Source organism: Dreissena polymorpha, chromosome 1 (genome assembly GCF_020536995.1).
Source record: "Dreissena polymorpha isolate Duluth1 chromosome 1, UMN_Dpol_1.0, whole genome shotgun sequence".
Taxonomy (NCBI): domain Eukaryota; kingdom Metazoa; phylum Mollusca; class Bivalvia; order Myida; family Dreissenidae; genus Dreissena; species Dreissena polymorpha.
Window position 1 is genome coordinate 167,700,727 of NC_068355.1, and position 12,217 is coordinate 167,712,943.

General features: G+C 35.9%; 1 protein-coding gene across 1 annotated transcript in view; it reads left to right on the plus strand.

The window, feature by feature from the left end:
* The first annotated feature begins 5,862 nt into the window (after positions 1-5,862).
* The window catches only part of LOC127864321 (A disintegrin and metalloproteinase with thrombospondin motifs 9-like), a 124,142-nt gene continuing 117,787 nt past the window's right edge, over positions 5,863-12,217 (plus strand). Inside the window, exons 1-2 of the mRNA XM_052403979.1 lie at positions 5,863-5,868; positions 6,863-6,946. Of these exons, the coding sequence (XP_052259939.1) occupies positions 5,863-5,868; positions 6,863-6,946 (90 nt within the window). The remainder of the gene's footprint in view (positions 5,869-6,862; positions 6,947-12,217) is intronic.

The window sequence follows — 12,217 nt, forward strand, 5'->3', positions numbered from 1 at the left end:
CAAGGTCAAGGTCATCCTTCGAGGTCAAAGGTGAAAAAATTAAAAATTTCAAAGCGGCGTTCTCATGAAGCTGCACATTTTGAGTGGTGGAAGTTCCTTCAAGGTCAATGTCATCCTTCAAGGTCAAAGGTCAAACAAAATCAAAAAAATTCAAAGCGGCGTTATCATGAAGCTGCACATTTTGAGTGGTGGAAGTTCAAGGTCAAGGTCATCCTTCAAGGTCAAAAAAAATAAATAAACAATTTCAAAGCGGCGTTCTCATGAAGCTGCACATTTTGAGTGGTGGAAGTTCAAGATCAAGGTCATCCTTCAAGGTCAAGGTCATCCTTCAGGTTCAACGGTCATTTTTTTTTAAAGATTCAAAGCGGCGTTTTCATGAAGCTGCACATTTTTGAGTGGTAGAAGTTCAAGGTCAAGGTCATTCTTCAAGGTCAAGGTCATCCTTCGAGGTCAAAGGTAAAAAAAAATAAACAATTTCAAAGCGGCGTTCTCATGAAGCTGCACATTTTGAGTGGTGGAAGGTCAAGGTCAAGGTCATCCTTCAAGGTCAAGGTCATCCTTCAAGGTCAAGGTCATCCTTCAAGGTCAAGGTCATCCTTCAAGGTCAAAGGTAAAAAAAATAAATATTTCAAAGTGGCCTTCTCATAAAGCTGCACATTTTGAGTGGTGGAAGTTCAAGGTCAAGGTCATTCTTCAAGGTCAAAGGTAAAAATAAATAAATAAATAATTTCAAAGCGGCGCAATAGGGGGCATTGTGTTTCTGACAAACACATCTCTCTTTTATTTCAAACATGGTTAAATAATACAAATATTTATTTTTATTATTTTATTTTTGAAATACCGTCCAACCATCCCACACAAGAATCCCCCCCCCAAAGAAAACAATTTTCTTTTGCATTTTTTTGCATTTTTGGAAGATAATGTAATAAATGACCACACCCCCACACTATACACCCCTCTCCACTCCACCCCTCCCTCCTTTGTGATTGAAATTGAGATTGGTCCCTACACCTTTAAAAAGAAAAATAGATGAGCGGTCTGCACCCGCAAGGCGGTGCTCTTGTTGTTTATTTGTGGCCACAATTAATTCCCGCGAATATATCTATTCATACGACACATGAACACCATTTTAGTGTTCATGTGTCGTATGAATAGATATGCAAAACAATAATAAAAACGAGCATTTTGTATCTACAAACATCTATTTTACCAGACCACATCTGACGTTGAAATTTCGACAATTGCCATAAGGAACACTGATTTTTAATTGGTTAAGTTGATTTTACGAACAATTGTACGAAATTTTTGTTGATTTTGAATAGTAATGTTACTTTAACAAATTGCAACTGAACATATTTCAAATGTAACACTTTTCAGACATTCAAGGTCATGTCAGACATACTAAAACATATAATATTTTAATGCAAGAAGAAAAAACTCTCTAATAAATCTTAAATAAAAACACTTTTAATACATTGAAAAACACATTCATATCGCATATTGAAATATGGAAAACAAAATTGTAGTTTCCATTCATTGATGCCAATGAATTTATTATCACAACAAATGCAAAAAATGAGGAGAAAAACAACCCATATATATTTATTTATATAATAGAAATTGCAATCAATTACTATAGGAGATGTAATATGTCTTGATGCCTAGACCAAATGGAACACTGTGTCAGTAGGCGATTGCTGACTCTAGCTTCTGTTTTGCTGCCCTTGCTAATTCCAATTTACTCCATGTCTGCTACAGCGATGTCCCGAAACCTCACCTGGTGAACAATTCAACAACCTGTGATTCTAGTTGTTACCATGGATATTCACTGATTTTTCTAGAGTCTGTATGTTCTCTCTCCCCTCGTGCTGGTTTGTTTGGCTTACCTGGCTTAGCAAAGTTTTATTTGGTGGGAAAATCCCATTTTTGCTGGGTAATTAATTTTGAATTTAGCAAAGATGTGTTTTAAAGTCTCCATTTAGTTAGATAGTTTGTTTTTTTAACACTTTTTGGTTGCTGAATATTTATAATGGTCCTTTAATATTGAGGTCTTCTATTGTTGGCCAGCAGAAGTTATTATTGGCGTTCATTTTTTTCTTAAATATAAATTCAGTGCCAGCAAAATAGGTAAGTTGATATCGAAAGATAATCCTTTACAGTCTTTATTTTGTTTATGTATGATCTTCATAATGTTTGTCCCAACATATTATTACAGCCATATATTTAGTTTCTATCATTACCTGCCCATCTTGTAAAAGTGTTAACATAAAAGATTTGCATTTTTAACTACTAAATTGAAAATGTCAAACTAGGGTCATAACTTAAATATTGACCAAAAAATTTTAATGATTCATAAAATGGTTGGATTCCGTTGGCTTATATTTTTAATTCATAAAGAATAGTTAGATGCAAAAAGAAACCTTGAATATAACAGTGCCGCCACTGGATAGAATATGAACAATCAAGCTTTTGATAGCAAGGCCAAATGACCTCAGATTCCTTTTCTCAAGAAAAGACAACTTCAAAATGCAAATTGAATCAAGGGGTAGCCTGTGAGGGTGAAATTCCTGTATCTGTGGAACATCATATCAAATGCAAATGTTTCACTAAAACAAATCTTACTTCAAAATTATCAGTGTCTCTTTTTACCTAAATAACATCTGCAATAATTATCCCTACAAAATACTACTTTTTTATGTCACATACATGTAAGGCATAAAGTCCTGTTGTTAACATCCGTTCCAAACATTTGTCATTGTATAATATTTCTATGTTTCTGTGTTACATGTCACCTAATGCGTATTTTTCAGTCATCAAATGTTGAAATGCTGAATCTTGATTCACATGTTAAAGCAATTAAACAAAGTTTTCTTTTCTTTGTTTTTCACCACACACATGAAACACTATTTCTGGGAGTTAAAGTTCTGCAAAATGGTTTCGTGATAATGATATAATCTGGAAAATGAATAAGCTGATGTTGTGAGAAGCCTGGATCACAGGAAAACGTGTGGTCCTCTAAATATTACATATTTTCTATCACATTCTTTGGATTGCATAGTTACATATTTCTCTTGCTATTCAAAAATTGCTTGCAAAATGAATTATGCACAAGTGCATTTGAGTATTGATTGTAAAATGAATTCTGTAAGAATGCGGTTGCAATTCTGGTTATTTGTAAGGCAAAGGCCGAATTGACCTTTGTTTTGGTACAAAATTTTGCTGTTTTTATACGCCCGTATAAAATACGGGACGTATTATGTGAAACCCCTTGGCGGCGGGCGGGCGGCGGGCGGCGGGCGGGCGGCGGGCGGCGGGCGGGCGGCGGGCGGCGGGCGGCGGGCGGAAGGCATCACTTTGTCCGGACTCTAATTCAAATTGTATTCATCCGATCTTCACCAAACTTGGTCAGCAGTTGCATCTAGTTGATATCTAGGCCAAGTTCGAATATGGGTCATGCCGGGTCAAAAACTAGGTCATAGGGTCAATAAGTGCATTTTCAAAGGGGCCACTTTGTCCGGACTCTATTTCAAATTGTATTCATCCGATCTTCACCAAACTTGGTCAGCAGTTGCATCTAGTTGATATCTAGGCCAAGTTCGAATATGGGTCATGCCGGGTCAAAAACTAGGTCATAGGGTCAATAAGTGCATTTTCAAAGGGGCCACTTTGTCCGGACTCTATTTCAAATTGTATTCATCCGATCTTCACCAAACTTGGTCAGCAGTTGCATCTAGTTGATATATAGGCCAAGTTCGAATATGGGTCATGCCGGGTCAAAAACTAGGTCATAGGGTCAATTAGTGCATTTTCAACGGCGCCACTTTGTCCGGACTCTAATTCAAATTGTATTCATCCGATCTTCACCAAATTTGGTCATCACTTTGTCCGGACTGTAATTCAAATTGTATTCATCCGATCTTCACCAAACTTGGTCAGCAGTTGCATCTAGTTGATATCTAGGCCAAGTTCGAATATGGGTCATGCCGGGTCAAAAACTAGGTCATAGGGTCAATAAGTGCATTTTCAAAGGGGCCACTTTGTCCGGACTCTATTTCAAATTGTATTCATCCGATCTTCACCAAACTTGGTCAGCAGTTGCATCTAGTTGATATCTAGGCCAAGTTCGAATATGGGTCATGCCGGGTCAAAAACTAGGTCATAGGGTCAATAAGTGCATTTTCAAAGGGGCCACTTTGTCCGGACTCTATTTCAAATTGTATTCATCCGATCTTCACCAAACTTGGTCAGCAGTTGCATCTAGTTGATATATAGGCCAAGTTCGAATATGGGTCATGCCGGGTCAAAAACTAGGTCATAGGGTCAATTAGTGCATTTTCAACGGCGCCACTTTGTCCGGACTCTAATTCAAATTGTATTCATCCGATCTTCACCAAATTTGGTCAGAAGTTGTGTCTAGATGATATGTAGGTCAAGTTCAAATATGGGTCATGCCGGGTCAAAAACTAGGTCACGAGGTTACTTAGTGCATTTCAAGCATTTAGCATGGTGTCCGCTCTCTAATTGAAGTAGTTTTCATCTGATCTTCACCTAATTTGGTCAGAAGTTGTGTCTAGATGATATGTAGGTCAAGTTCGAACATGGGTCATGCCGGGTCAAAAACGAGGTCACATAGTGCATTTCAAGCATTAAGCATGTTGTCCGCTCTTTAATTGAAGTAGTTTTCATCTGATCTTCACCAAATTTAGTCAGATGTTACATCTAAGTGATATCTAGGTCAAGTTCAAATATGGGTCATGCCGGGTCAATAACTAGGTCTTGAGGACACTTTCAAGCATTGAGCATGGTGTCCAAAACCTTCGAACGGGCGTATCTTGTGACAGTTTGGCACTCTTGTTTATTATAAGATGTAGGCATTTTTTGCTTTGAAGTTTTGAATATTATTTCCACCAGCTAGCAGAAGTGTTCATGTTATGCGACCATAACTGATTAGAGTAGTTCATATAGTTTTTTAAGCTCACCTGAGCACAGCATGCTTAGATGGTGATCTTTTGTGATCGATTTTTGTCCCTCTTTTTGTGGTGTGTTTTCCAGCATGCATTGTCATTCATGCGTCATTAATATTTACCTTGTGAGAACTCTAGAGGCCACATTTAATGCCCAATCTCCATGAACAATTGTCAGATTTGTTCCAATGGTATATGGGACAAGTGCACAACTGGTTAATCTGGAGGAAAAAACAAGGTCACTATGTCAATTCAAGGAAATTGCTTTTGAACACTCTAGATACTTTTGAACACTCTAGAAGTAATGTTTTTAGTCCACTCTTTCTGAAATCTGCCCAGAATATTTGTTCTAATGATATTGTGGCCGCTTTCAAAATTGGTTTGAGACCATTGAAAAGCATGAGGGGGGTATATAGGAGTGAGCTTGCCTGTCTGTCTGTCGGTCGGTCTGTGTCCGCTCTCTAATTCAAGTAGTTTTCATCTGATCTTTACCAAACTTGGTCAGAAGTTGTATCTAGATGATGTCTAGGTCAAGTTTCGAACATGGGTCTTGCCTCCTCAAAAACTAGGTCACGGGGTCAAGGGGGCAAAGTAAATATCGACATTTATTGTGCAAACATCACAAAAGCTGTTTAAACGAGTTTTGATGCTTCTGTTCTCAGGTTAGCAACCTAGGGCATTTTGCCCTCATGTTTTACAATTTAGGACACAATTCTTTAAAAATGTTTTCCATAAACTGATGGACATTATAATTTTCTATAAACTATTATATTTATGACAGAGTATATTCATTCAAGAATATACTGTAAATGCAACTTGTTGAAAATCTGACATTAAATATAAGAAATAAATGAAGTATTGCAAATGCTATCAATTTTTGGAAAGCGCATTTACTTGAATGGAGGTGACAGCTATAAAAAAGATATCTTGACATATGAAGGTATTTTGTAGTAATCTTTCCAATATGACCTGTACCAATAAAAAGCTGTTAGCATACAGGACTTATCACCCTTTTGTGAAATAGTTAAGATTAAATTTGTACTGAAATGACATGCTGTAAATGTTATGTAATCAGGTGCTACAACTAGGTTTGTTTTGGCGTTCTAATATTGAATAGTTGTCCTTAAATAAGAGCAATTTTTTATCTTGAAACTGTTAACATCTGCATAATTGAATAATTGTTTTTACTTGACTGAAAATGTAATGCATGTGGGTAAAATGTTTTTCCAGATTAGCCTGTGCAGTCTACACAGGCTTATCAGGGACAACACTTTTCTCTTTTATGTTTTTTTCGTTTAAAGGAAGACTAAGACTTCAGGCAAAAAGCCACATGAAACAGAAAGTGTTGTCCCTGATTAGCCTGTGTTGACTGCACAGGCTAATGTGGGATGACACTTTACGGGCATGCATTAAGCCCAGTTTTCTCAGAGCAATGCTCCAATACATTACAGACACTTACACAAATTCCTGCAGGCTGGTCCTCCACTGAAAATGTGCCAAATCCAATCACAGACAGGCCTCAAAACCAGATGCTTGTAGTTTAATGGTTTGTTCCACTAAGGTCTACTCCAGAGCTGCTTCATATTCACCCAAGTCAATGGCAACAGAGGCTGCCCACCCAAATAGTGAAATGTTCTAAAATAGGCAGTCAAGCGATAGTTGGAAGAACCATTGTAATTATCAGCGGAACTGTTTTGCTTATATGCTTTCAGTTTGCAAGCCCAATAGTGTTTGTATATGTATGTTATATTGTATAATAGGGTCACTACGCTGTTTATAAATGATATGCAATGATAAACATGCAGAATATTTTTATATTTGTCTGATTCCTTAATTAAGATGACCATGACTGAGTCATACATTTTGCTTGTTATCAAAATTATATATTTTTATTTCAGGTGAACAGTATTTACAGGAGCCATACTATTCAACAGTTCATACACATCATCGTAGTAAAAATTGTTGTCTTTCAAACAGATGGGGTAAGTGTTGTAGAATTTAACCTACAAACATGTGTATAATGTTCTCGAAATTCATTTTGGGGGGAGGTGATGATTTTTCCCCAGCTTTTTATGTCTGACATTTTAAGAATGGTAAAAAGGCATTCACTGCTACCTGCTACCTTTGTATATGCATGTGTGAGCGTCTGTGAGAACATGCATCTGCATGTTCAGTTATTAAATTCAGTGTCAACTGAAAAGTAGGTTTATGATGTTTTAATTCAGTATGACAAAAAAATGCAGAAGTTTATGACAAAAGTGCTATTAATATGATGTTTACAGCAATGTTATTAATGAATCTTAGCTTAAAAATCTTTTTAAAATGTGTGATATGCTTTTGTTTTATAGCAGAATACACAGAGGCCAATTTATGTTTATGCTAATAATGTAACATTTCTGAAACTTGATGGCAGTCTTGTTTCCTTATAAAGTAAAACAATCATCAGAAGACAAATTTCTTGGTTTACATAATTTTAATGACCAACATATATAGCTTGTAAAGGGATCATTTAAGCTAAGTGCATTTTTTATAAGATTGCAAATTTTCACCTCGGCATGTGAGACCCGTACATTGTTATGGTCCCAGATATCAAGTAAAGGGGGGGGGGGGGGGTATACTTGAATCTGAGTGTGACCTTTTAAAACTGTCTGTCACGCCCCTGCGAAATGTTGTTCTGCAGTTCACGAATAATTCGTGAACTGTTCATGAACTGTTCGTGAACTGAGTTCATGAATTGTTCACGAATAGTCAGTGAACAGAAAATGAGCCACGTCTGTGAAATGTTCTTGAAATTTTAGTTCATGAACTGTTCATGAACACTAATGGCATGAAGTGTTCATGAAATATTCTTGAAACCTAATGGCATGAAGTGTTCATGAACAATTATTGAAACCTTATGGCATGAAGTGTTCATGAACTATTCTTGAACCATTATGGCATGAAATGTTCATGAACTATTGATGAACACCGATGGCATGAAGTGTTCTTGAACAGTTATGAACAATGAATAATTCATGTATTGAAAAGATTATGAATAGTCTCATTTTCAGTTCAAGAATCATTTACTAATCAATGGTTTCCCTGAAATGGTTACACTTACAGTGCCAAAGAACTTGAAATGGAACCAATGGCTGATCAGTTCAGCCGGTAATTTATTAAAGACTTACATTTTCAAATATAACATAAACCATGTGCCTTCCGTTTCAACTTCCTGTGCACACAATATTCTTCCTTTGTAAAAACAGCAATACAATGTACATGTTTGAGTTCTTGATATCCTCTTAAACGGTTCTTGAAATAAGATGTCCTTAAAACGTTCTTAAACTTGTCTTTTAAGTCTTCCAAGAACAATGACAGATCCTTTTAAGAACATATTGGATTCTTAAAAAGTCCATCATATGTTCAAAAACATTGTGTAGACCTGTTTAAGAACATCAGAAGGAAACATGTTGTTCAAAAAAGTTCTTAAAGTGTTCAAGAATAGTTTAAGAATAATTCAAGAACAGGAAAGGTCCTTAAAAAGTCATTGAACTGTTCCTGAAGGCAGTTCTTGAACAGTTCTTGTACAAATGTTCTTAAAATTCTCTAGAACAGGTCAAGAACTCTTACTTACAGTGGTGAAAATACTATGCATATTCATACTAACTTCACAGGTTTCACAAATCTACAAGATTAGTATGCTAGACATTTCAATATTACTTTCACAAATATTTATGAAACATCTAGCACAAAGGAATTCATGAATTATTCATGATGGATCCTCAAAGTCTGTCTCTGAAAAGTCATCAGAAATCATTGTTCATGAAATGTTCATTACTAAGTATTTATGGTTAGATGAAGAACTGTTCATGAACTTTGAAGTGTTCAACAAAAATTCATAAACTGTTCATGAACGTGTCTTAAAAACAGTTCATATTCATGAACCAAGATCAGGAACTTTTTGAGAACGGTTCATGAACAGTTCCTGATTGGCTTGAAGTGTTCATGAAATCATGAACAACATTTCGCCAAGGAGAGTCTGTCCGTATGTAAACCAAAACTTGTTCAGAGGCATTCCCCTACACTTTTCAACATGCAACATTCAAAATTTCAGGCATTGTCCTGCATGATATAAAGTTGTACATCTGTGAATTTTATTGTTTAAAATTACATAATTACTCACCTTGAAAACTTAAATGTCAAATTTAATTTTTATATATCCAATAGGGGTGGAGTGCAGTGCTGAAGAGTTTTAACTCTTGCTTTCGTATTTTGAGAGTAATTTCATGTTATATTTTCCTGTACTTAAATTAGTTTTGTCCAGAGCTTTAAATAAAACTATAAGAGATATCAACTTGAAAAGTAGAAGAAGGTACTTTTCATTGAAGTGATGTAAGTTTACAAGTGCCAAAACTCTATATCTCATATAATAATTTTTTCCTTTATTAGTTTTCTTTACTTTAATTTAGTCCACAAAATTATAAAATGTATCAGCTTTGGACTTAATGTGTAGAAAAGTCCCAAACCAGGCAAGTGCAGTTCATAACCAAAACCTCTTCGTTATTATGTCACAGTTATTGCCCTTTTGAATGTTCATGTTGAAATTTAGTCCAGGGCATATCTTGAATATTATAAATTAAACCATGGGTGCAAAAAGGTACCATGTGATTCAAATTAGAAGGCATATAGTTTTTTTGCTCCAAAAGGGCGAATTATAAGTCATCCGTCAGAAGCTTGCATTGTTGGGAAACCAATTCTTATTACTGCACCGCTTTAACACCCAATGTTAAGATAGAACAACAAACTCCTTTTACACCTAACTTAATTTACTGCAAAACTGCTACAAGTCTGCGCGATCTGTGGTTAATTTACTGCAAAACTGCTACAAGTCTGCGCCATCTGTGGTTAATTTACTGCAAAACTGCTACAAGTCTGCGCCATCTGTGGTTAATTTACTGCAAAACTGCTACAAGTCTGCGCCATCTGTGGTTAATTTACTGCAAAACTGCTACAAGTCTGCGCCATCTGTGGTTAATTTACTGCAAAACTGCTACAAGTCTGCGCCATCTGTGGTTAATTTACTGCAAAACTGCTACAAGTCTGCGCCATCTGTGGTTAATTTACTGCAAAACTGCTACAAGTCTGCGCCATCTGTGGTTAATTTACTGCAAAACTGCTACAAGTCTGCGCCATCTGTGGTTAATTTACTGCAAAACTGCTACAAGTCTGCGCGATCTGTGGCGAAAAACACACATTTATAATGCTGAAGCCTAGGTTAATTCATTTTGTCACATAGTAAGTGAACCATTCACCTACTGCCCTTTAATTGTTGTCAAATAGCAAAAAACACAGAGCCCATTACAGGCAGGTAGCATCTTTAAAGTTGTATTTAATGGTTTACTACTTGTGATCAGTGATAGTGTTTGCATATAAAAAACAACATCAGCATAAATGGAGGCAGAGATTTTGAGTCACATTGTTTCGAGTGGTTAAACGAAATGAATAGTTTAAAATTGCATGGCAATCCTTTTTTGTAATTAAAGGAATAGCTCCTATGTAATAAAATATTAGATTCCCAAATAGTTGATTGACTGACTAACCTGAATTGAATAGACCTGACCTAACAGGATATATATTTGATTGATTGATTCAATCATTCATTCAATCATTTATTCATTAGTGTGCAATCAAAAATAATATTTTTGCAACAAGTTATCTATTTATGGAAAATCCTCAGAAAAAAATCATCAATATGATTATGATGGTGAATAAACTTCAGTTTACAATAAATGCTTCATACTGTAAAATGCAGTTACACACATATCTGGTTTAGGTCTGCTTCGCTAGAAATATGTTTAAATGGTAAATAAATATTTATTTTTTAAGTAAAAAAGTGCTTAAAATATATGCATTTTAATTATGACTTAAAAAAAACAGCACTTGGAATTTAAACATTTTATCAAATCCTGCCGATGTCAGTTAAGTAATGTTGAACAAACATAATTGTATGAGTCTGAAACATGGCTGTCACATAAGGATGCTGAGCCGCTCAGTTTGGAACACAAATTCAAAATTATAATCCTTAATAAAGTATGTGTTATACCTGGGTAGCAAAACAATTCACACCACTCTTCATGAAAATTTGATATTATTTGAAGACTCAGCGGTAAATGATATTGACTGTAACATTTCACCATCGTTTATTATTTTTATTATTGTTTTGTGCTGATCTCGAAATTTTTTGGTATGGTGGGATTATAATCATTGATGTAAACAGCAGCAAAGTATAGCCCATTTTTTTGCAATTTAAATGTGTAGATGATTTAACAAAGGCACCAAGCTGTGAAACAAATTGGGGCAACAGTGTAACATATGTTATAAAAAGGCCTGTTGGGAGGGCCTTACCTATGGGTGTGGTGTGATAGCAGTTTTTTGTTGTTTTAGCTATATAAAGTGAAAATTGAAGGGTGTTGTTGTTATTTTCTCTTTTTGTTAACACCATCAGGTGAATGGAGGAAAGTGTGAATGAGCTTGTATTCAGCATCCACATGTTTTAATTTGTAAAAAGTTAAAATGAAATGAAAGTATATAAATGTGTCATATTTATGCCCCCCTTCGAAGAAGAGGAGGTATATTGTTTTGCACATGTCGGTAGGTCGGTCCGTCGGTCCATCCACCAAATGGTTTCCGGATGATAACTCAAGAACGCTTAGGCCTCAGGGATCAGGAAAGTTTATAGGTACAATGATCATGACTGGCAGATGACCCCTATTGATTTTCAGGACACTATCTAGGTCAAAGTTCAACTTCACAGTGACCTGAAGCAGTAAAATGATTTCCGGGTGATAACTCAAGAATGCTTAGGCCTGGTATTAGGAAAGTTGAAAGGGACATTGGTCATGACCGGCAGATGACCCCTAATGATTTTCAGGACTCTAGGTCAAAATTCAACATCACAGTGACCTGAAGCAGTAAAATGATTTCCGGATGATAACTCAAGAAAGCTTAGGCCTTGTATCAGGAAAGTTCATATGGACATTGATGACATGACCGGCAGATGACCCCTTTTGATTTTCAGGTCACTAGGTCAAAGTTCAAGGTTACAGTGACGCTAACCTATTCACACAATGGCTGCCACTACAACTGACAGCCCATTTGGAGAGCATGCATGTTTTACAAACAGCCCTTGTTTGTCAAGGATCTGTGAAGCCTTAGCAGAGTTGTTGACCTTGGTCATAACAAAAATTACTTGTTTGTATTAAATGCTAATTTGT